We start from the raw sequence: 25,949 nt of genomic DNA on the forward strand, positions 1-25,949 counted from the left end.
TAAATACTTAAAGTAATAAAGTAATCAGTTGTTTTTTTTTTAATTTTCATATACCTTCAATTTAAAAATTATAAATTTTTGCATTTTAATTAACTAACTAATAATAATAATATGACTAGTAAATGGATGAGCGAGATAACAATAATAATAATAACAAATAATTATTGTTTAAACAAAGAAAAAAGAATTAATTTTCTTTTTTATCTTTCATTTTATTTAATAGTTATTAAACTTACAAAAAAAAAAAAAAAAAAAGTACTTCGAATAATATCTTTTTAATCAATATTTTTTGCTATAAATAATATAATTTTCAGACGAATTGAAAAGAAATAGGAAAGAAATTAGTGAGAAAAAATTTGGATAATATGAGTTGTAGTTGACAATTTCATTTATGTATGTCAATTTATTTTCATCATTGCATTTCACTAATGATACCAGACTTTTGCATTGCATTAAAATTTAAGTCTTATTTTTCTTTTTGTTTTGTTTTGTTTTGTTTCGCTTCTTTTATCATCCCTCTTTATTAGTTTAATTAAAGATTAGTTAAATTTTGTCTGACATTCATTAGTGTGTATGTGAAGATGTCATCAAATTCGTACACAATTAATTCTTGATGTCATTTTTTATGCTTTATCAAAATTACAAATAACTACTATTCATTCTTTTTTTTCTTTCTCCTCTCTCTCTCTCTCCTTTTTTTTTTTTTTTTTTTTTTTGTAATAAACGAGAAAATTTTTGATGAAAATTAAATTTGAAAAAAATAAAAATGAACAGTTTTAATCATTTAGCAAAATTGTTACTAAAAAATTGCCCTAAATTAATATATTTTATTAAATTAGTTTCTACTTTCTAAATTAATATATTTTAATGTAAAAAGAAAATTTTATTGCTTTATTTTAAATTCATTCATATTATCAATTTTACTGTTTGTCAAAATTGCTATTACTTTTGGATGATACTAGTTGAATGCAAGAAAATGAGGAAAAAAAAAAATTTCAATTCAACAAATATTGATGTAATTTTTTTCTTTCAAAAAAAAAAAAAGGAAAAAAGGAAATAATAAAAAAGAAAAAAGAATGAAAAAAAAAAATAAAATAAAATAAAATTCTTCTTTTATTAACAAAAGAAGAAAGAAAGAAAAAAAAAATAAATAAATCAAAAAAAAAAGTTACATACTTTCAGGTTATTATAAATATTGCGCCAAAATTGCAACGAATTTAACCGAAAATCATTTTGAAGAAAACAATTTCAAAAAACAAAAAAAAAAAAAAAAAGATTCTTCTTTTTTTTTTGAATGAATAGTTCAATTATATGGTCAGTTAATGCATATGTTAGTGATGATGACAATACTGGTGACACTATCGAACAGCTTACTACAGCATTTTCAACCATTATGTAAGTTTAATTTTCAATTCTTTCATTTCAATTTCAATAAGAAGTTTTGCAATAAAAAAGAATAAAAGAAGAAAATGGTACCATCATCATCCGGTAGTGTAGGAATAGATTCCGGATTCTATCATGATGTTTTTGCATTTCCGGTGAAAAATTGGCTTAGAAAGTTTTTTTTTTTTTAAGCTATTAAACAATTTCATTTCATTCATCAATTTTAGTATGACTAAACAGAAAACATGAGATATATTGCTTTTTTTGCTTTTAGTTAAATTGTTTTGGATTTAAAAAAAAACCAAAAATTCTTTTTGTTTTTTTTTTTTTTTTTTGCTGAATTTCCATTTTTCTTTTTTTTTTTTTTAAAACTCAACAATTTATACATTCTAGTGATTAATAAAATTTAAGTAACAAAATCTGAATTCGTTTTTTTTTTTTTTTTTTTTTTTTCTTTTCTCATTCATACTTAATTAACACAGTACATTTTTCATTTCATCTTTTCCCATAAACTTTTATCAATCTTAATTTTTCATTTGCTAACATTTTATAATCATATTAATATTGTTCAAAACTATTAACAAAATTTCAATTATTCATTTCATTTTTCAAATTTACATTACTAAAAAGCTGAGCAAACAACCAAATAATTTACTAACATATGAAATAGATCAATTGTAACAATTTTTGATAGTTCAAAATAATAAATTTAACAATTTTCTCTCTAAAATTTGTTTGATATTGAAAAAACAAACAAAACAAAAAAAAAAATAGACTGTGATAAATTAAAAAATTTGTCAAAATTTATCCAAAAATTTTATCTAATATTCGATCATAAATATCATTTTGTCTATGTGCTTTTATAAGCATACAACAAGCTATAATTATTTACTAATTGTGCTAATGCTTTTCTCTCAATGCTTATTATCATCCATCAGGAATTGTCAGCTAATTGTTATTATCCACATTTTATCTCATCTTTAACTCTTATCTCATCTTTACTTTATATTTCTTTTAATTTCTTACACTTTATCTCCTACAAATATTTCTATTTTATAATCAAATCTTTTCATCCATTTTACTCTTTGTGAATTAATAGCGCTCAATTTAAGCGCTATTAATTTTTGCGCCTTTTCTTCTTCAATAAGCTAATGCTAAAGTATGTAATATAATTATTAAACAATTTATTGAAATTTCACAAATTTTGCAATATGTGTGTAAAAGATATGCAATTATCAATTAAATTCATTAATCACAATCTAATCAAACAATCGAAAATAATCAAACGAATTTATTCTTTCAAAAAAAAAAATTTCAAATGCAATGAGTAAATGTTTTACAAATTATTTAAAGTTTACTTCTATCATTTATAGCTAAGTTTTATATTAGATATATTTCAATAGCAAATTCTAATTATACCGCGAAAAAAAAGGAAATAATGAGTAAAGCTTAAGGTTTTAAATTTTCATTATAATTCAAAAGTATTTTAATTTATTCAGCTAAGAGTGCAATATTTTTTGAATAATTTATGAAAAGATATTTGTGACTATCTATTTGTTAATATTTTCATTTTTAATTAATTAGAATTACAATTTCAATGAATGTAGTCATAGATTTTTTTAAAAATGTTGGAGATTATTAGAAGTTCATCTTAAGTATTTATGATTTGAAAAGAGAATAGAAAGTTTATTCTACTGTTTTAGCTCTCTCATATTTCATTTTTCTTCAATTTAAATTTCTCAACAAAGATTTCATTGTCGGTTCAAAAAGTCTTTGTTAAATTGAATATCGCTGTTTAGCATAGCTATGGTTGATAATCGATGAATGAACTAACTTTCTTAGCCTTAATTGTTTCCACTTTTCAAATTCCAATTAGCCATAAAAACTGTAAAAGTGGACATAGATATCAGTGATTGAATGAAAACCAATCTTTATTCAAATTAAAAAAAAATTGAGAAGGAATAATGGGAAAATTTCAGAAGAAATAAATTTAAATTGACAGTTTATGCAAAGAAAAAAGACATTTGGTTTACTGATTTGATAAATTCTATAAAGTAAATGTTACATATATAAATTAAACCATTGATACCTCACATATTAATTAAGTATTAATTAATTACGTAAGCATAAATGGAACTTTTTATATTTTTACATTCCTACCAGTTAATAATGAATAATTTTAAGCTGTTAGCATTTCAAACTTTTTTTCCTTCTTGATTATCATAATTACCAAGAATCAACATGTTTACCTGAATTTCAAATCAATGATATGCTATTGACAAATGAATTATTTAGTAGTGTAGATGAAATATTTTTTTTTTTTTCTTGCAAAAATACTATTTTATAATTTCATCAGTATCAAAAATTTGATAATTATTGAGGAAATAAGATTATTTCATAAAATGAAATAGAATGACTGAAATGAAACAATAATACACTGTTAGTTATTTCTCGAAAATAACCTATTTAATCTAGCATGAAATGATATTTTTCTTTGCTATGGGACCTAAAAATGGTCCCTCAGCTAAGAAAAATTAAAGAAATGAAAAATTTTCTCTTTCTTTTATTTTAGCCTAAATAGCACATCAACGCTGTCATCATCACTATCAAAAGCTACATTACCGATACTATCAACACAGTCATCAACGTCATTCTCAACATTTTTATTGTTATCATCACCATCACCATCATCATTATCATCATCAGCAGCAACAATAGCAATAGCAGTAGCAAAAGCAGCAGCATCAATAGCATCATCATCATTACCATCATCATCATCGTTCTTACAGTCATCATCATCATCATTATCATCATCACCATCATCATTAACATCAGCAACATCATCGCTATCATCGGTGATGCTTTCTGATGAAATGGAAGTTATAGTGCAAGATGATTGCCGATTTAGGCCTACATTTGAAAATTATATCACAATTATTTCATTTTGTATTATTTTTTGCCTCTCTGTTATTGGTAATGCAGTTGTTGTCGCTGTCATTTTGCAGGTTTGCTCTTAATTTCAATTTTTAATTATCAATAATATTTGAGGAAAATATTATGCCTTAATTGATAAGCGGTATTCTTGGCACTTTTTTTTTTTTTTTTACTGTGTTCAATAACTATTACAATTTATTTATTCCATCCATCTCAAATAAAAAAGAATATAATTTGAGTAATTTTTAGCAACATTCAATGCGATCAGTAACAAATATTTATTTGTTAAATTTGGCAATATCTGATTTGATGTTATCAGTAATTTGCATGCCACCAACTCTTATTAGTTCCGTTATTTATTGTTGGATATTTGGCGATCTCCTTTGCAAGTTATTTGCATACTTACAACGTACGTTTCACTTTTTTTTTTTTCTGTTTATTTTCATTATTATATACTTTTTGTATTTCTTTCTTACTTTTTTAATTTTTACAACAATAAATTCTATCACAATTCTACTTCAGCTAATTTCTCTCCCAAAATTCTGTTTGTTTTGTTTTCTCTTAAAACGATTTGAAATCTTTCAGATATGAATAATTATTTAAGTTTTATATGTAATTAATTAATACCTATCGATGGGTTTAATTTTTAGAAACGTGATTTTAATTTCTTATTATGACATTTCTTTCATAAAATCTATCAAAATACAAAATTATATGTCATTTTTTTTGTATAAATTGTCAGTTTGGTTCATTTTCTCTAGAAATTTTCAATTATTCCTGCTCAATTTCTTTTTATTTAATTTAAATGAATGATTTTTGAATGAAAAATTCATAAACTAATGGCGGCTTTGTCCACACCTACAATCCTTCGTGATTAATTAAATTTGAGAAGTAGAAACAATTTGATACACTAAAAAATTGGTATGTATGTTCAGTTTGACAAAGACTTTTTGGGCCAACAATAAATCTTTGTTCTTCATTGAAAAAGAAATAAAATGTAAACTTAATTTTTCATTTGCTATGACAATAACAATAAGAACGTACACAATAACAACATAAATTGTATAGTTTCTAAATTTAACAAATTATTGGCAAAATTACTTTTTCTTTTGCTTGCCATCATTTTGAGAAAATCGAAATGCATTTTTATTTTTGTTTTTTTTTTTTTAAAAAATTCATTTCCACCTTTAAAAGGAATAAAAGTAACAACAAAAAAATTAGTAAGGAAATTGAAAAATTTTGGTAATTTTCAAATTGCTTTAATTACTAATTAATTTTCAGATTACTTTAATTATTATTTAAGTAAAATTACTTTAATTATTTGTAAAATAATTAAAATATATTATCATTTATGCTTTAATATTATTTATGCAAAATAATTTTTATTAGAAGTTTTAATTACTTAAAATTATAAAAAAAACTTTTCCTCTTTTCAAATTATAAATATAGTAGAAAAATAACAAAACTATTTGAATTTTCAGCAGTTGTAGTGACAGCATCAGCTTATACATTAGCTGTGATAGCATTTGAACGATACTATGCCATCTGCAAGCCTTTACATTCGAGAATTTGGCATACTCGATCACATGCCTATACAATGATCACTTTAGTTTGGCTTATTTCTATCCTGGCTAACTTATTTATGCTTTTCATGTTCGAATTACAAACTTATAATGTGAACGGCTTAACATGTGCACCCAAGCATCGACCCATCCTTCATTTCGGTTATCAAGTAATTAATTAATTAATTTATTTATTTCCATTATAAATTTGTTAAGTTTACTATTATCTTAAACTCTCTATATAAATATATTTTAACATTAGTTTTATTTCATTTTTAAATTTTCATCTCTTTTTTACTATTAAATTATTCAATGCTAATTTTTTTCTTTTTTTCTTTTTTTTTTTTTTTCATTGAAATTACTGAAAAGCAAAAAAAAGAAATTCTGCTGAAAAAGAAAAAAAAAAAAGATTAAAATTTATTACAAAATAATTAAATTTCTTACAGATATATATGACCTCAGTATTACTGCTTATTCCATTATGCATAATGATCGTTTTATATGGATCAGTGATACATGCACTTAGAGTTGACATGAAGATCGATCATACTTCCACTGCAACAACTGGTCCATATACTTCCCATATTTTTCTTTTTTTCTTGGTTTAATTAAATTTTTTTTTTCTCAATTTTATTGCTAAATTTAAAAATGATAATTGCTTGTTTCCGATTTATTTAATCTAAAAATCTGTTATTGATTCATTGATTATTGTTACTGATAACTTTTGAAGCATATATGAATGAATTATTTAGTGGTATAATAATTGAGTAATTTTTTTTTTACAGTTAGAATTCAATTTATTAATTTTTAATTGTATTGAATCATATGTTTAAAATTATTTGTAAAAACTTTGAGAATTTAGACGATGGAATTAGTGGTGAAGAAAATGACGATTTTGTTTACTAAAAATGATAAAAAAGCACTGTAATTGTAAATTATTTTAAAAAAATATTATATTTTAAAATATTTTTATTTAAAAAAAAATAATTATTGCTGAATGAATGATGAAATTTCTGAATTAATAAGAAAAAAATTGAGAGAAATGAAGTTAAATATTTTTACTTTCTCATAGTTTTTCTTTTATTAAATAATCAGAAATAATTTTATTTTGTAAATTTATTTCTGATCTGTTAGCTTATGATAAACTTTACAAACATTCATTTTGAAAAATAAATAAATAAACAAACAACAAACATTCATTTAGAATGAATAATGGTTTATTCTTATACAAATATTAAACATAAATGATTGTTCTAATTATTTCAAAATTTTCACTTTTTTTTTTTTTGAAAACTGAATTTTGAAAAGATATGGCAAAAAAAAAAAATTTATTTGATTTTATCATCTAATCCTGAATGAGTTCATTTTGTTAGACAATCTCGGTGCTACGACAAGGAACGATGAGCGACATGAGAATACCATGTGTGGCAGCTTGAAAATGTTGAAAAACAAGAATAGAAAAAGTATAAAGTCAGTTAACATTTAAAAGTATTAATTAATTAATTAGAAAATATTACCATCCCTAAAATATAAAATAAATTAAATAATTTCACTTAATTCAATGAAACTTTCTCAATTTTAATCTTTAAAATGATATTTCATTTATTTGAATGAAAATTTTTACTATACAATCAATCATACATTAATAACAAAAATTACACAATGTTTTAAATAATTCACTTCATAATTTCACTAAATTTCTACGATGATTTATCAAAAAAAAAAAAATAAATTATACTATAATTATTAACAAATTTCAGTTCCAATTCATCAACGAAATTCAATTGCTTCAGTTGTTTTTATACTTCAATGAAGCAAATACGAACTAATTCTGATGCAACATCCTTAACTGCTAAACGAAAAAATAAATCGGTGGATTTTACCAATAAAAGTAGTCTTCGGTCTACTCACAGGTAATTATTACCTTTTTTTTTTGTTTTTTTTTTCATTTCATACTATTCTAAAACTCTTAAAAGATGATATGGTAAAGCTGTGACATTTGCGCCATCGTATCTATCAGTACTGTTAGAGATAATGCAATCTAATACAAGAAATTAACTATTGTAAAGCAAATGTCCAGTACTTTTGGTAAAATAATATCAAATAAAGAATAAGCTTAAGTGAAAAGGAAAATTTGAGTAGTTTTTATTTTTCTGATATATATTCCCTTTTGCGCACGAATTAATAATCAATTATAATTCGAAAAGAAAATAATTCTTTTCATTTTCTATCATAATTTTCTGAAAAAAATGAAGTCAAAAAAAAAACGAGAAAAAATTAAGAGAAAATCAATTCAATTCACAACATTTTCATTATTATTATTATTTCTCATGATTCCCTTAATTATTGCTTTTCAGTGAACGGTCAGTTCTGGCCAAACAACGTGTTATCAAAATGCTCATCGTTATTGTTATCATATTTTTTTGCTGTTGGACACCAAATTATATGTGGTGGCTATTGTTAACAGCTCAAGATTCATTTAGGGTTGGACTCCTTTCTCTTTTCACTAAGAAATAAATAACTTATCAATCAACATTTAATTTATTTTCCCTCTACCTATCGCCTAGCATAGTGAATTCTGATTGGATCACTTCAATTTTGACCATTTTTTAATTTAAATTTCAATTACTCTATCGGTTCCTCAAATCCATCACCTTTTTTTCTTCATTTTCAATTATTTCCCGTTTTCCTTTTTACGGTTTGTAATCTTTACGTAGCTCGCACTGTTTGAACGTGAAAAATTAACATATGTCTGTGGAAATCTATGTAACACTAATGCTTCTCCAATATTCCAAACTTGAATATCTTATTTGGCTTAGATTTAAGTTTGCTAAATGAATAAACAATGATTTGCAGACTTTCGATATTTGGAATTCAGAAGTAAACACAGCAATAACAGTACTTTGTTACATATCTTCATGTGCTAATCCGATCACTTACTGTTTCCTGAATAAGAAATTTCGTACCGCACTTCTAGTTACGTTTGGTTGTTTACGGAAAACTCCGAATAACTTCTCTACGATTTATTTACCCGAACCAGCAATGGACACATTGACACAAAAGAAATCAAACGATGAAATGACAGCCTTTCGGACAGAAAGGTTACTAATTTATTAGCCTTTTATATTTTTTTTATGTAAATTCTCAAATGTTTAATATAATAAAAAGAAATGCTAGTTTTTAAGAATTTCATCTCAGTACATTTCAACAAGAATTTAACCAAAATTTATCAAAGCCATTATAATGTTGTGCAAATGTAACTATCATATTTATACTAACTCAAGTAAAAAATGAGTTTAAAATTGAATACAATGAAATTTTACTTTTCAGGATGAGTCAGAATAATCAATCATCAATAAATGTCATTCATTCTAAAACGGTATTTTATGGTGCAGGTTCAACCACAACAACGATAGCAACAACAACAACAACAACAGGTCATCAGGAAAGGAAGAAGCCAGTATGCGAGTTATAGCTGTGCTGAAATGGAAATGGAAAATTTATTTCAAATGGTTGCAATTTTAGCTAATACTAATCTTTCTAAACACAAATATCCAACGAATTAATACAATTCTAAGGTAAAACTATGGAAAATTTATCCAGAAGACATATCCAGAAACTGCTCAAATTATCAAATATTCAGTGTATTGTATTAATAGCAGCACAGTGATACCTCTGACACGTCCAAACATCAAATCTTTCTAAAAGACTTATCAGACAATTGTCTCTTTACTTTACTTTAATCGGTAATTAAGCTGTTAAAAACTGAAAATATGTGAGGTTTATTAATAGTTGGACGAAATGATGACACATCATTAAATTTATGGGTTTATTGATAATTTGAAGCACTGGAATCCTTTTCTTCATTCTCAAAAAGAAAAGAAAACCATAACATTCATTACTAAACATTATGTACAGGTTATTCGAGAATTATTTAATACCTGTATGCTTTGGTAAAGCTGTTTAACACTTCCGAGACAAACACCTTTACCTTTGGCCTATTTTATGTCGTGTAACATTGTTTGTATTCACTTTGTACTGCTCATTTTTCAGTAAACTGATAAAAAAGATTAGTTTAACTTGCCTATGAAGTGGAAATGTGGAATCGAAGAGAGAAGATATACTGGGGAGAAATAACTTCTTGTCCATTCAAACAGAATATAGCAAACTATTATTTATTAACATGCACAACAAAAACTGCATTTATTTAAGACTGCAATGAAATTGTAATATGGTTTCGTTTGGGACGACATTCTCGATGTGTTTTGTGATTGTTTGTCCATGGTCCGAGACTCTCATTCGCATAATAATCCATTGGATATGAGTCGGTTCGAAATGAAACATATTGTAACACAGTCACCAATTCATAAGGGGTGAGAAGTGGTTTCTTGAACTGTGCACCCCAATCAATTGATAAGCGAGGACAAGCTACTTGAACCCAGCTGAAATAGAAGTTATTTGCAAGTAGAGTTCATGTCAGATAAAGTTATCATAGTTATTTGCAACTCACATATTTTTTGTGATAAAAAGAAAAAAAAGAACGATACAAGAACAACATTTATATTTTAGCACCCTAATCTCATCTTACTAATGTTATGAGATGGGATTAGAATTGTAAAAGCTTTTCCAATACGTTCTTTTTGTTTTCTTGAAAGTACCGATGACTACTGTCGAATATGTCGGCTTCTCTTGAAGAAACTAAGTGTTAGCAACATCTCTGCGTAACAAAAAATGTTATTTTGAACAGCGCTCATTTACTCATAAACTGTTACTTGGACAATAAAGCATGAAATTTCTGGTAGCAGAAGTAAAACCAATTGGTACCTTTTTTTTTATTACAATTGACAGACGAGTACTAGTATTAATTTTTCACGGTCTTTCAAGCCAAATATTTTTTTACAGCGACAAGACTCATTTGCTCTCTGTTTGAAATAACTCTAATTGAAAAACACGACTATACTTACCAATCAATATCAGTGAAAGATGACAACTTTTGGGGCGTTATTTCCGAAAGAAGGACACGCACAAATTTTTTGCCAGCTACTTGTAGTTTCTTCTCCAAATCCTAAAAACAAAAATACCACATGAAAAATAAATTCGTTCAATTCCCATTTTTGATCCTTCATATAACGTATATGTACATAAAACTAACCTCCACAATTCTTGGATTTCCTTGTCTACCCAATGAACCTTGTATAAGACCAAACATGTGACATTTTTGTGCTATTTCTACAGATTCTTTCCGTTTTTTCGTCATCAAATCAAAATCATATTCCTCATGCGTGAACCTCCTGAAAATTTCCAATTTATGAAAAAAAAAAGGAATATTGCTACTCAATTTTACTTAAAGATAAAGGAATAGAAATACATTCAACTTAGATTCAAATAAAAGCATTAGCTTGGACAAATTTTACAATAACCTCAGTAATGCACAGTAATGGATAACTAAGCCTCTAAAAATTATAACTGACTTCGAATATGGATCATACTGATAAGCAACAACAGATGGATTTTGAATCATTACTGACTCCAAGTGAAATCGTCCATCCCCCAAGTATCTGAAAAAAAAAAAAAGTTAAAATTAGAATAATACATGATATCTGAATGTGAGATTTTTTGTAAACCCACAATTCCCTAAATTATCAGTACTCATCATTTTTCAATAAAAAGGTAGGACATTTCGAAAATTCTGTTGTAATTAACTTACGCTTGATAAACTATTATAACTCAGTGAAGCAATCAATAACTAACATAACTGCATCGACATCCTCCTCTAATTTGGGAGATGTACAACCAAGGATTTCACCAGGACTAAGAGGTTTCACTTGTGGTATCAAAATATTATAACCTTTGCCAATTAATTCTTTTTTAACACTCTGAAACAATTAATCGGTGAAATTCTTTTCGTCTCATTCAAATTTTATTGATCCGATTTTGAACATAAGTCAGCCGTAATGAAATCTTAATAATTCCAAAATTTATAAAGTTATTACTGTTACATTCATGATTGTCAGAATCTTTGACGAATAACACAGTGAATCAGTTTTGAGAACTAACGCACAGTTACATTTGACACATAGTTGCAGAATAAATCGTGCTATTTTTTGCAATGACCCGTCTAATAATAATTCAATCGTTTTACAGTAAAGAAAAAAATAATAATATTAACCTGCAAGCACGGAACAAATTGGATGGTGCTAACTAATGCAAGCTTTTTATGCTTTTCGAAATTAGCTTCTAATACATCAATAAAATGGCCAACATTCATTTCGATGTTTACAAAAATATAAAGCATTTCAATTCCTTGAGTTTCTTGAATTGGTATCAAACAACTGTGCCCATAATGCACCATAAGATCACATCCTACAAATACTTAATATTTCAATTTCAAAAAAAAAAAAAAAAAAGAAAGCATATGGAAGTATCCTGACTACGACTTTAATTAATGAATTAATGAAGCAGTTTAATAACTGGAATCTTAAGTCCTTCCAGAAATATGACATATTTGACATCGCTTAAGCGACTAGGTATCTACTTGACAAAATTATTGATGACAGTTAGAAGCGATTAGATATTAAAATATTAGAAGCGATTAGATATTAAAATATTTAAACAACGAAAACAGATCGATGTGAAACTTACCAAATGCACGTGCTGCTTGATCACCGACACAACATGCCCCGTATGTGACGTCCCCCATAATTACAATTTCACATTCTGTGTATTTCCGTAAAATATCCGCAATGACGCATGAATATAGGAGTAGTCCTTCAGGGAATTGCAGACACACTCCAAATCAAATTTGAGATTAAAATCTTGGAAGCTATTTGGAATCAGTCCAGTTTTAAACTGTTGCTAGGCACATTCAGTAATCTTCACAATTCAAAAGTTTTATTTACATGAATCGAATTTCGACCCATAAGTTATGTATGTTCAAAAAATGGGCATTTTCAAAATCTATGTCATTGAGAAATTAAACCGTTCATAGCAACTTCTTTTCAATGTTCACTTCAATAACAAAGCCAGGTTACTTCAATAAATGGCTTTATTTTTCAAATGCAAAAAATAAACTTTGAAAATATGTAGGAAAATTACCATTTTTGCTCTTTGTAGCTCGAATTTTCCAAATCGTTTTTGGAATCTCGAAATTATAATTCGACGGCAACTTAAGAAAATGGTTACAGACAAGCAAAAATAATCCAGAAAATGTTCCACAGCAAAGGTACTCCAAAACATTGGATAGGACGGTAACTTTTAATAAATAAAATTTGAGTTAACTTACAATCTTTAAATCATTTTGCAACGCTTCGTCACTGCTTATTTCTCCTATTTGATTTCGAATTGTTGCAATACGAGCCATGTGTCATGCAACAGAAATGCCGCGACGAACATCAACTCTTCTCTACGGGACCTTAAAACTATAAACCAATTTTCCCGAAATCTTCTAGGTACTACGAAAATAGAACACTAATAACCGGGAGGTATTCAAAACCAACAAACAAACAAAGTCCCCTTAAAATTGCTTCCAAACTAGCACATTTTCTTACTTGTGCTTCACATTCATAAAGAAAACCAGTTACTTGTTGGATAGATACTCTGAAAATTTTTATGCACGGGATAGCCATATTATGGTTTTAATATCTGCAAAAAAAGTGAAGAACAAGACCAAAATATCCAAAAAATGGTTTTATTAGAAGAACCACAGATTAATGTACAGATACGCTGAACAGACATGGAATTTCATAACTAAATATTAGCTGAAAAGGAAAAATCGAAATGTTGCGGAGTTACTGACTTAGCAATTTGCGTAAAATAGATCGCACAGGGATATCAAAAAGACTTCTTAATAAAACACTGTTAAAAAAGGAAATCAATAAACTCATCAATTTTCCACCGAACTTATATTTTCATTCTTTATCACCCGCAATCTTCTTTGGCAGCAGAACAGCATGAATATTCGGCAGCACACCACCTGAAGTTGCATGAAGGTAACAAAACTTATCACAGACGAAAGTCTTCGAAGAAACGAAAGTTTTCAAAGGTTTTTCAGGAAAAATCATACTGCATACATAATACTACTGTAAGCATTAAGCGTGCTAATTTTGTTCAATCGGGTAAACGCCGCGATACCTTGAGCGATAGTGACTCCAGAAAGAAGTTTGTTTAGTTCTTCGTCATTACGTACGGCTAACTGTAGATGACGAGGATTGATGCGGCTCTTTTTATTATCACGAGCAGCATTACCCGCTAATTCGAGCACTTCTGCGGCAAGATACTCCAATACCGCTGCTAGATACACTGGAGCACCAGCGCCAACACGTTCAGCATAGTTTCCCTAAATAAATCTCTCACTAAGAAAGATCCAAAAATATGAGGAAAGTTGAAATATTTTCCCTGAACTAAACTTAATAGAAGTCAACAGAGCAGCTAAATATATGCAAAGAGAAAGAGAGAAAAAAGTTACGGACAGGTAAGGAAGGTTAGTCTCAACTCTAATTGTATTCAGCTATCGGTCAACACTACCAGACTTGCTAGCATTTTGTGAACACTTTAAATGGAACAAGAAGAAATGTGATAAACCTTGCGAAGAAGCCGATGTATTCGACCAACGGGAAATTGTAGACCAGCCCTGCTAGAGCGTGTCTTAGCTTTGGCTGATGATTTAGCTTTACCTCCTTTGCCTCGACCCGACATTTGGACTACTTTAAAGCGCACTTAAAATTTACTACCTGAAATAAACCTGGCTTATTTCTTTACAATAGCCAGACTTACCTTATGACTAGACTTGGCTTTAGCCATATAACCTACTCTAACTCACTCCCCCAGAGCACTAGAAGAGAAAGTCAAACATCTGTAGCTGAGAAATGCTAGTAAACTTCGGATACAAATGAGAATAAAATGAAAGAGACGATGGGGTAATGTGCAAAATAGCACGAGCAGAGAAAGAGATGAAAACTATATATTGTGCACGATGTAGTAAGAGAAATGTAAGATAATGTAGTCAAAGTGAATACTTATCTTCCTAATATCTCTTCCCGGTTGGGTAAAATTTTCCCGAAGCAAACAATGCTAACGAGAAACTTCATATGATCAACATTTTCTTATTTTATTATAACATTTGTAATGTTATTCGATAGTTGGAATAGCTATTCCTCTCTTTTTTTGCTTTATTAAAAAAGATTACTTCAAGGTGTAAAAGTTATGTTAAACTGATAAAGTTGTAAAATATCAAATAGAAGACAAAATTTAATCTTTAAAACATCTAAAATAATAGATATCAAATAAAGATTAAGTTGAATTCTGAATTTTAATTTGCTATTTTTCTTTTTTCTTTTTGTCAATATTAATTATCATGTGGTATTCAAAAAATGAAACACAGAATGTATAGCAGGAATCAGTGATATTGTATCATCGCAACCAGTTGACATACCTGTTTGTTTGTAAGGTATTTTTTACCTTACATTTATGATAAATGACAAATTTAAAGCAAAATTAAATTTAACATTCATTTTAGCTATTGCTTCGAGTTATCGAATTCCGTATACATTGTTACACACACATACACTTTTTTCAAATTGAAACGATTAATGTTGAAAATGAATGATAAAAGTTCTTTGTGTAACAAATAAATCTGTTTTCTTTTAATATAAATCCTTCGTTGGACATATTGTATTGATTTTTCTTTGTTGTTATTTATGGCTCTTTTGTTATTTCTACAAAACAAAATTTTTGTTCTTTCTATCATGTCAATAGCTGAAAAAAAAGAATTAAATTAAATTGGATTATATATGTTCGAAAAAAAAAAAAAATTAAACTATGGAAATTAGCAAAAGCAAATTTCATTGTTTGTTATATAATATCAAATGCAACACAATAAAATTAGTTAAAAGCAATTGTTATCAAATAGAAAAAGAAAAAAGAACACTAACACTGCTAACATTGCTGGAAAATATATAAGCTAACAATTTAAAAACACAAATTATTGTAAATTATTCAAAGTAATTAAATTAATTTATCATAAAATGCGTCAATATTTCAGTTGTTTTTCTTGTATAATTAGTCAGAGAATGATAAATAAATGTAAAGTAAGTTATATTACAGTTATTGAAAATTATAAAAGGTTAAAGACAACTAAGTGAAATTCTACTGCTTAATTATTTAATATTTATTTCTTTGTTGACATTTTAATGAATTTTATTCAATATCAATTCAAATTTGCAATTTAATCAATAACTATCATTTAATGCTTTATTTTCTGATTAAGACAGCCATTATTTATTGTTTATTATTCAAATTAAATAAACAAATAAAATCAATCAAATATGAATAAAAATTATCACTTGATGAAAATTTCTGCAACTTTAAATATCTCCACTATGACTAACTTTCCTCATCTAGACTTGTCATACTTTGATTTCATAAAATTTACAGATTTAGGTTGCATCTTGTACCGCAGAGATTGTCTTACTACAACTCTGAATTGGATGTTTATCATAATTATTGAAATAATATATAGCGGTGAGAAGAAGCACAATAGTTGCAGTCTGAAACAATAAGTTTATATTATTTTATTATTACTTATGATATCAAACATTTTATTTGATAGGATGAAAGTTAAGAAAAAAAGTCTATGCATCTTATAAGAATTACTTTATCCTATTTATTACCAAAATACTTTCTTATCTTTTCAGAAATAAAAAAATCCAAATTGAAATTTAATCCATTCATACCTTTTCAATAAATCTCCTATCAATAACAGTAATCTCGAAGAATGATATACCTAAACGACTTCGATATAAATGATTAATATATGCTATTGCTACAGAGTATGTCTGAAAATAGAATAAATTCTATTATTTATTATTTATTTTAATAAAATATTCATCTCAGATATTTTCTAATTTTATGGAAACATCGGTAATTTATTTGAAAGGTAATTACATAAACGAACAGATAAATAAATAAATAAATAAATAGGCTTTGACTATGAGAAATGGTGGAAGGAAATAAAATTTAAATATAATTTTTGAAAATTTTAATTACCTGTTCTTGAAGAGCGCTAGTGCCAGCAATGAGAACGATTAGCAGATAACGAAAATGTGTCATATCATGATAAAGTAATAAGGATGTTACTAGAGAAGAGATAATCTGTGAGATAACAATTACAATAAGAAATACGGTACAAACTATTACTGCAACAATAACTGGTTCCAATGCTAATAATTGATCGATGAGAATTGGTACGGATCGTAGAAGAAATATGCAAGAGAGTGTTGAAGTTGACAGATGAAAGCTCATCCATAAGCTAGAAATATCATTTGAAATGATTCAAAATAAATTTATTACAAAAAATAGTAAATAAATAATATTTCATTTGAATAATATAATGCATTTTTCAAAAGTTTATTTGTAAAATTTGTTGTTAAATGATAGTTTATCATTAAAAAAATTTAAAAAAAAAAATCATGAAAGAAAAAAAAAAGACTTTTTATGATAGTTTTTTTATTACAAGAATTACTAAAACATTTAATTTATATAAATAACACATTTCATTGGTAAAAAGTAAATAATTAAAAAAATCACTGGTTGAATACTTAATAAATTAACTTATATGTGGTATGTAGTCATAACTAAATGTTTTATTACTTATTTCAAAAAATAAATTCATTTGTTTGATTAAAATTTGAATACTTACCAGCAAAAATATTATTTCACACCTACCTAAGTGATCGACCAAATAGTGCATGTGATTGTGACATTGTCCAATGAGCGGCGACATAATGCCTAATTACAGGTAATTGGTAGGTATTGCAATCATTTGCAAAATCATCATTTAATGCACGATATTCAGCACAAATAATACTAATTAAACTGTATACTTCAGTGTAAACAGCAGGATAGGAGAATGCAACGTAAATAAAAATAACAACAAAAAGCCAATGAAAATAATGCGACAAATTAATATTTAATGGAATTTTTACAATTGGTGAATAATTATTGGCAATTATTTGTAAAATTTGATAAATTATCATAAATACACTAATAATAGTTCCAGATATGATTGCACCAAGCTGAAGAACAAATAAAGTAATAAGATTGTTGCATTGTTTATACTAGGAATTGTTGATGATTTTTGTTTACTTTTTGTTTACACTTCCTTTTCGCTCATATTTATTTGTCATTGTTTACTTCGTTTCGTCTACTTGTTTACAGATTACTTCACTTTATTATTTGCAAATAAATTTACAAAGAGTAATAAATTAATAAAACATAGAAAGTTAATAATTCTTGAATGTCATCAATTCAGTTCTTACTGAATCTTTAAACTGGTCATTATTTGATGTTAGATTTGAAGAAAATGACCGATCACTCCTGAACAGATCTAATGATCCATCGAATTTCTATCAATTGAATTATACAAGTAATTCTTATGCAGTTATTTCTGTTATATTTCATTGTGATAATAAATAAATTATTTGCAATAAATAAAAGGTAAATTTTTACATGAATATTGTCCAACAATGATTTCCGCCTTAGGACACCAATACCAGTTGATGTGGCTTGAAGACGTTGTCGCAATTTGTCACCAACTGAGTGTATATCCCAATAAACCAAAAAACATAAATTCAAGACTCCTTGTAGTTGTAAAATTGATACAGCTATTTCTGGTGGATTTCTGAAATTTTCTACCACAAATTCATGGCAAATTCATATTATTTAATGGTAATAAAAGAAGATGATAAATTGTAATAATCATTGCAAACAATGATATAATTGATAACTGATAATATCAATAGACAGAAAAAAAAAGACTTACGCAGATGTCGTTCGTACGTCATACCAAAATTGTACAGTTGTAATCAGTAATATGATGATTAAGAAAAAAATGATAAAAATCATATGACATTCGGCTATCCAACTACGCCGTCTATTTTTTTGTCTGAGGCAAGTAAATCGACAACAAAGTAATGCAAGAACTAATTGTGCTGGCCAGAAGTAACGTGAGAACTTAAAAATTTTTAAAATAATTTAATGTAAATTTATAATTTTCAATTCTATAAAAAAAATTAATCATTCATTCTTTTTATTTTTCATTTTACTATAAAATCATTAATTTATTTCACAACTAATTCCATTAATGTGAAATATTTTTTGTTTTCAAAAATAATTAAGAAATAATCACAAAATATTTTTAACCAATACAATTAAAAAAAAAAAAAAAAAAAAAAAAAAAAAAAGATTAAATTGAAATTTCATAAAATGTATATATATACCTGAGCACGTAAATGCTTTTGAATATGACTATTTGAATCATGCGTTGAGAAATCAATCTTCAAAAATGGCATCTTTCCATATTTGTTCAAAATTCACACCTAAATAATATTATTTTAATTTCTGTTAAATGTATAACATACATTTCTTGCATGAAATACTGAAATATTTTTATGAAAAATTTTTAATGAATGAATTTTTTTCTCCAACTTTATATTATTATATACTAGAAACAAACAAAAATAAAAGAAAAAAGAACGAATTGTTTAAATAATTGTTAAATTTTAAATTTCATACTTAAATATTTTTAATAATATAATATGTTGGAAATAAAAAATAATAAATATTAGATAACATTATAATGATAATTTGAGTAATTTTTTATAAAATCTAAGAAATGCACTTATACTTGTTCAAAATTCACACCTAAATAATATTATTTTAATTTCTGTTAAATGTATAACATACATTTCATGCATGAAATACTGAAATATTTTTATGAAAAATTTTTAATGAATGATTTGCAAATAAAACAGAGATATTTTATGATTTATAGGAAAAAAAAATTTTTTAATAGTTCAAAAAAGAAAAAAACAATGAAAAATTTTCAGCCTAATGATTTGTTATTGTTTTTCTCTCTTTTTTTGTCGCTAAGAAGGTATCGTTGTTTTTAAATCAAAAAAAAAAAAAAGTATTTATTATTCTAATTTAATAATAATAATTATTTGATAATAATGCAAGCAAAATTAGAAAATACTAATATCATTGCAATGAATGCTCTAAATTTGCAAATATTTTTAGAATAGCTTCAATTTGTATTATGAAAAGAATGAAAAAGAAAAATGAAGCTTTTAAAATGAGCAAAATACTAAGCAATGAATGAGCTATCATTTTTGAGAAGCTTTCTCCTCTACACTAATAATACCCATTCTTTAACTATTCCTATTATCCTACCAACTTTCAAATAATATTGCATTAGACTAAGACTGATCTAACGATACGCATGAATGAATCTTTTGAAATTACAATTCATTTTAACTTATTCCACATCATATAATACTATTAAGATAAAGTTAATTTTTAATTTCTAAATTTTCACCATTTAATTTAAATAGGTTTGATAAAAATTTCATCAATAAATTTATATATGCATCTTTTACTAATGTTTCATCGTCACTATACCAAATTTTTATCGGGAAAAAAAAGAAAGAATTATTGAATGATTTTCATTTTTCTTGACTTCTAAATTGAAAATTTTAGTTTAAGACTTATTTTTTCCATTCTTTTTCCTTCTATATATTTACTAGTGCAGTGCAAAATTTTTTGCAGCAACTTAAAAATTTATTAGATGAACAAATCCTAAACAAAAAATAACAAAATAATAGATAAATTATAGAGTACATTTTCTCAAAACGAAGTTAGTATGATGAAGCATTTTAACACAGATAACAGTCAAGAAGATAAGGAGTGAAAAAAGTGGAGAAACAACCCTGAAGACCTTGCAATTATTTTTTAAGTAAAAATTTAACTGTAGCTTTCAAAAATAAGTCTCCACTATTTCCCTTTCCCACATTCTTGCATCTGTTAGAAAAATGCTAAAATCAATTCTGACTAGTTGTGATTCGATAAAAAACTCATTAAAAATTCAAATTTCAAAAATGAAAAAAAAAAAATCGAAGCACCATATAATTTATAATAAATACAAAATATATGAAATAAATATGATATAGCATTGCTGAATAAAATCAAGCAAGAAAAAAGATGCATTTATTTAGTAATATCACCAAATTCTAGAAATTCCACTTCTTTCAAGTTTTTCTAGTCATAAAACTTTTTTATGAAACACAGTCAGCTCACCGTTCCTAAAAGAAAGAACCGGAAATTTCTCCACCTCCATTTCTTTTATAGCTATACAAACAAACAAACAAAAAAAAAAAGAAAAAAAAAATAAGCAGTATTCACATCGGATAAAAAACTGATGACTATATTAAAAAAAATTTCCAATACTACACAGCTTATACTAATGGTTAGAAATTATGGTAGATGAAAGGATGAATGGTAAAGAATAAATATGCAAGTTTTCAAAATCAAATTACAGGAAAATTTTATTCAAAGATTGGTCCATCCTTAATAGTGAACTATCCCAGCTGGAGAAAAGTTAACAGTGTTAAGTAAACGTTGTTATCGTGATCATCGTCTCATGCTAAAGTTTTTAATTACGAAAAATGATCATTTATGGCAGTATAAAAGCTCTTCGCTCCAGATGAATTACAACAACAATAACACTAAGATTTGATCCTTATTTCAGAAAAAGGAGCACCACTCTATATGACGAGAATCCCAAGATCAATTTTGACTAGAATTATATATAGGAATCCAAATTATGATTGAGCCATTTTTTCTAATATTGGTATTATTTGGTCGAAATTTGGTCGTCGACCAGGATCTTCATTTAAACAAATGTTCATCAAACGCCCCATATTTCGTGATATTCCAGGAGGAAATGGGACACGTAATCCTTCCAGTGCAATCTGGAAAAAAAATTGCAGTTCAAAAAATTCGAAATTTACGAAATTCAATACTCCTCCAAATTTAGTTTCTTTTTGTTTTTAGAAAAAAATAAAGAAACCAAAAAAAAAAGTCTCTTAAACAAAAATCCATTGTTAGGCGGCAGAAAAAACTGCAAAAAGGAAATGATTAAAGCAGTCAGAAAAACAATATTATGCTTTAAAAATTTTTTTCACAGGAAATGACTTAGATAAAAGCACTTTCCAAGAAATACGTCAAACATGTTGTTTAACCATAGTAGCACTCAAAGACTGATAAATTCTTTAACACACTAATTTCTTCACTAATTCAAATTTTAAACTTTTAAAGCTTCAAAACTGATTCCTCTCTAAAACAATTAAATTCAATACATTCTGGATTTAATAACAAGCCACCGTCTTTCTTCCCTAATTTCTTTTCCTTATCCAACACCCCTATTAATCAAACCATAACCAACCTTTATTCCAATTTCCATTGGCGAAAGGTCTGAGAATGGCACTTCTCGGGTATTCAATTCCCACAATAAAACACCAAAACTCCACATATCAGCTGCTCGAATATTTAAATCTGATGGTGAATATTTAAGTGCTACAAAAAAAAGAACAAATTATCGACGAGTTTAAAATAACTGCAAAAAAAAAAAAAAAAAATCCGCAATTAACTTTTAAAATTCATTAAGTTAAACTAGATAAACCTTTCATGATTACGATTTTTCTGATGAGTGCTTGCGCTGGTTATGATAAAATTGTGGGTCAAATACTACATTGAAAGAAGGAAAAAATAAAATGATAAATCAAATCCAAACAACTAAATAAGAATGGAATTTTCACCTTCCGGGGACATCCATGCCGGAGAATATAGCCTGCCTACTTCCTGAAAGCTGAATTTTGTATCGGCCATTGAAATTTTTGCTGATAGATCTTCGTCAACCACAACATGTTTCGAACTCAGATAATACCTCAAAATTAATGGATCCAATGAATGAAGAAATGACATGCCACGTGCTATATCCAAAGCAAATTTTGTCGCTTGCGCCTGATCGATTACAACCGCTGAAATATTGAAAAAATAAATTACAGAATTTGAAATTTCCTTAAAATGTTGGCAATTACCATCTCAAGCTAATATAGAAAAGGGCTACTCCAAAAGTGATCGGACATTTGAATACAATTCATGAACTTAGCAAATCGAAATATTTTAATAATACAAAAAAATCAAAAGTAACGAAGAATATTAATAAACTTTTTTGAATGTACAACAAAAAAATATTACTATACCTGTCTGTTCATGTAAAACATTATAAAGTGAACCAAATGACATCAGTTGACTGATAACAATAAGATTTGGTGGTTGATTACAGCATGCCAACACAGGACATATATTTGAATGAGCAAAGATTCTGAAACAAAATTTTTTTTTGGAAATGTAGACCAATATACTAAGGCGACAAATATGATGTATTTTGTTACAACGACGATTTCATTCAAATTGCAGTAAGTTGACACAGATGGAAAAGATGGAAACTATGAAAATCAACCAAAGTAATAGAGAATAAATGCGTTGTGGAAGGAATGCAACCTTAACGAAGGGAATTCAGCTTGAAAGTCACGACTGATACGTGGAGTTACTTCAGGTACTGCTAAAATTCGAGCCACGATATCATTTCCTTGCCACTTGCCACGCCACAGTTCACCACTATGAGATTCGGCTATTTTCATCGATAGACTTAAAGATGCCATATCAACACCTGTGTACCTGCAACACTATATGTATTAAAAAATATATGATAAGCTTCATCAAACTTATTAGATTCAAAAATGGGAGCGAAACCAACCTTGAAAGTGTTGCATCTCTAGTGCGCGTTTTTGTACCTTTCCATGTTTGATCTTTGAATGGGGTTCTTTCATTGATATTTTGTCCATGTTCTCGAGCAATTTCTAGATACGATAAGTAAATGTTGTAATTAAAAATATTTAAAACGTTGGGAAAGCTGACACTGTTGAAATTTAAGTTTATTAAAACACTAAAACACTTGAAAATCAGCAATGAAGTCAACAATCGACGGACCTACAACCGCATTACGAGCTTGTGGCTGACAGATATCAAGTGGTGTTTGTCCTTTTTTATTGCAAGTTCCTATCAGAGCACCACTTCGGATAAGATCCTGGAAAATAAGATCCGATAAGATCCGAAATAAAACTAATAAAACTAAATACGTTTTTAGTAAAAATAAATATCCTTTTTTATAGTTTTTAGTAATAAATAAAACACTTCAGATAGTGAAAATCCAAGCAGATAAAGTACTTTCCTTCTGACAATGCCATTTTTGTTAGTTGATGAATTTCATGAAATGATCTTTAATGAAATTATGGACAATTTTTAAATCATTAGAAAGTTCAAAGTTCACTTTCTTACTTCGCAGATCTGCACGTAACCCCAAAAGCACGAGTAATGAAGAGGCGTCATTCCGTGTTCATTTGCAACGTTCACATCTGCTTTCCGATTAAGTAATTTCTGGAAATAAAAGGCGCGAAAAATAAGACGAAAGAGAAAAGGGAACAAAGGAAAATGAAAATATGATACAGCAAAAAGAAAAAATTATGGAGCAAGTGATCCAAAACTCACTTCAGGAAACAAACAAAACTCACATTTAAATTTTGAACAGTGTTAATAACACTAAAGAGATTCATAATTCTAATTTTAAAAATAATATGAACGTACCACAACAATTTCACGATTTCCGTGAGCTGCAGCTAGATGTAAACTTGTATCATCACCCATATTTGTCGCGTTTACACGTGCCCCTCGAGAAAGTAGCAACTCAGCAATTGCAACATGTCCTTCTTTGGATGCCCAGTGAAGCAGTGAAAATGCGTGATCGTCGCTAGAAAAAAAATGGTATATTATTAAAAAGTAAAACTAAAAATTAAATAGAACTTTGAATAGTTAAAATTGAAGCGCTAATTATGTATGTGATATTTAAGTGAAGGAAAAACCATGTTGGAAATATCACTGTTCTTGATAAAGTGCACTTGTCTAGTTTATTTAATTTATTAAAGATGAAACTTTTTATAAATCTATAATCAAAAAGTTAGGTAAAAAACATGACATTATTTGTTTTAATTAATGACAAAATAAAGCCGTAAACTTACCCAATATTGAGATCGTGTTCGGTATCATCAAGCCATACGCGCACTTGAAACGTATTACCCTCACGCACCCAACCAAATACATCTTCCATTATAATGGGCACATTTGGCTTATGTGAATGGTAGTTACTCGAAAGAGACATTTTAAAAAAGTAATACGATTACTTTATTCCAAATAATCCAACGTGGTTAATAAGTACCGGTGATAGCGGTATTCACTTACACATAAAGACGCTGGATATGACGTGAGAGCCGTGCGGAAAGCACGGCAAGCTTTTGTACAGCCAAAACCTGAAAACTATGACTGAAAACTTTTTAAATTTAAAACCTTAAAAATCAGAAATATTCGCTATAGTCGCATCGCAGGATCGATGAGATAAAAAATGCGTCCTCAATCGTCATAATTTTTTACAAAGCTCTATTAAGTTATATGTAATATAGAACAACCAGTTCAAATCTCATAAACCTTTCGGATCTTTTAATATTGGACAAATCTCTGGAAATTCAGGAACAGAAAAAGTTCAAAAACACTCCATCTGGGAGAATGGTACGTTTTGTAAAGCTAAAATAACTTCAAATATAAAACAATTTTGCATAATGAAGAACCACCAACCATCATGGGATAACATAAAATCATGTGAAAATCTTGAAATCGGCAGATAACGAAACTTTAATTTGATGCTCCACCAATAATAAGTTTAGAGTTCTCCAGTAAATCACTGTTAAATCTTCTCAAGCGGAAATTTTCTCGAAATTTATGATGTAAAATTATTCTGTGCATTTTATACATAACATAAGTACTACATAAGATTACCTAGCAACAGACTAATTTTCATTTCTACTTCAGTTCTCTCATATACTGCAATTTTCTAATCTTCAAAGTATCTGAAATCTTTCCAGCTTAAATATTCTGACTCATCAATATTCCTAGATCGAATCGAGTGCCTTGTTCAATCCTCAACTTCCAAAACTGTAGTTGAGATTTTCTGGATATCAAAAATGATAAATATTCAAAATGCTTTCCCTATCTAGATATTTATAAATAAAAATATAAAATCTGACATAACTGTTTCGAAAATTGACAGATATCCCTGAACTGAGT

The 25,949-nt window shown here is 27.3% G+C and overlaps 5 protein-coding genes across 6 annotated transcripts; 1 reads left to right on the top strand and 4 right to left on the bottom strand.

The window, feature by feature from the left end:
* Positions 1–1,294: 1,294 nt before the first annotated feature.
* On the top strand, positions 1,295–9,354 carry Bma-ckr-2 (Uncharacterized protein; the record flags this gene model as incomplete). 2 transcript variants are annotated; one of them, XM_043077509.1, is made up of 10 exons in its annotated part: positions 1,295–1,395; positions 3,956–4,388; positions 4,567–4,726; positions 5,799–6,049; positions 6,326–6,446; positions 7,253–7,349; positions 7,640–7,792; positions 8,237–8,363; positions 8,736–8,980; positions 9,210–9,354. In XM_043077509.1, the coding sequence occupies 10 exons, from the start codon at positions 1,295–1,297 to the stop codon at positions 9,352–9,354; spliced, it is 1,833 nt and encodes a 610-aa protein (XP_042933443.1). The 2 variants fall into 2 exon arrangements, with proteins under 2 accessions (XP_042933443.1, XP_042933444.1); XM_043077510.1 differs by lacking the exon at positions 1,295–1,395 and having other exon boundaries at positions 4,242–4,388.
* Positions 9,355–10,086: 732 nt separating this feature from the next.
* Positions 10,087–13,239, bottom strand: Bma-dph-1 (putative 48.3 kDa protein in MOB1-SGA1 intergenic region, putative; the record flags this gene model as incomplete). Its single annotated transcript, XM_043077511.1, has 9 exons — positions 10,087–10,321; positions 10,844–10,944; positions 11,032–11,170; positions 11,351–11,437; positions 11,631–11,755; positions 12,049–12,242; positions 12,522–12,668; positions 12,975–13,044; positions 13,162–13,239. 9 exons carry the CDS (start codon positions 13,237–13,239, stop codon positions 10,087–10,089), a joined length of 1,176 nt encoding a protein of 391 aa, XP_042933445.1.
* Positions 13,240–13,786: 547 nt separating this feature from the next.
* On the bottom strand, positions 13,787–14,573 carry Bm2877 (Histone H2A, putative; the record flags this gene model as incomplete). The annotated part of the gene is made up of 3 exons (XM_001895583.2): positions 13,787–13,851; positions 14,010–14,214; positions 14,460–14,573. 3 exons carry the CDS (start codon positions 14,571–14,573, stop codon positions 13,787–13,789), a joined length of 384 nt encoding a protein of 127 aa, XP_001895618.1.
* A 1,739-nt stretch (positions 14,574–16,312) lies between these two features.
* Positions 16,313–19,225, bottom strand: Bm17408 (Uncharacterized protein; the record flags this gene model as incomplete). Its single annotated transcript, XM_043077512.1, has 7 exons — positions 16,313–16,423; positions 16,610–16,711; positions 16,923–17,184; positions 17,601–17,950; positions 18,384–18,555; positions 18,697–18,887; positions 19,154–19,225. The coding sequence occupies 7 exons, from the start codon at positions 19,223–19,225 to the stop codon at positions 16,313–16,315; spliced, it is 1,260 nt and encodes a 419-aa protein (XP_042933446.1).
* Positions 19,226–21,532: 2,307 nt separating this feature from the next.
* On the bottom strand, positions 21,533–24,990 carry Bma-pat-4 (integrin-linked kinase, putative; the record flags this gene model as incomplete). The annotated part of the gene is made up of 10 exons (XM_001895582.1): positions 21,533–21,682; positions 22,156–22,286; positions 22,529–22,750; positions 22,976–23,097; positions 23,277–23,453; positions 23,533–23,635; positions 23,766–23,862; positions 24,114–24,212; positions 24,420–24,582; positions 24,851–24,990. 10 exons carry the CDS (start codon positions 24,988–24,990, stop codon positions 21,533–21,535), a joined length of 1,404 nt encoding a protein of 467 aa, XP_001895617.1.
* Positions 24,991–25,949: the final 959 nt, after the last annotated feature.

Source organism: Brugia malayi (assembly GCF_000002995.4).
Source record: "Brugia malayi strain FR3 genome assembly, contig: Bm_v4_Chr1_scaffold_001, whole genome shotgun sequence".
Lineage (NCBI taxonomy): Eukaryota > Metazoa > Nematoda > Chromadorea > Rhabditida > Onchocercidae > Brugia > Brugia malayi.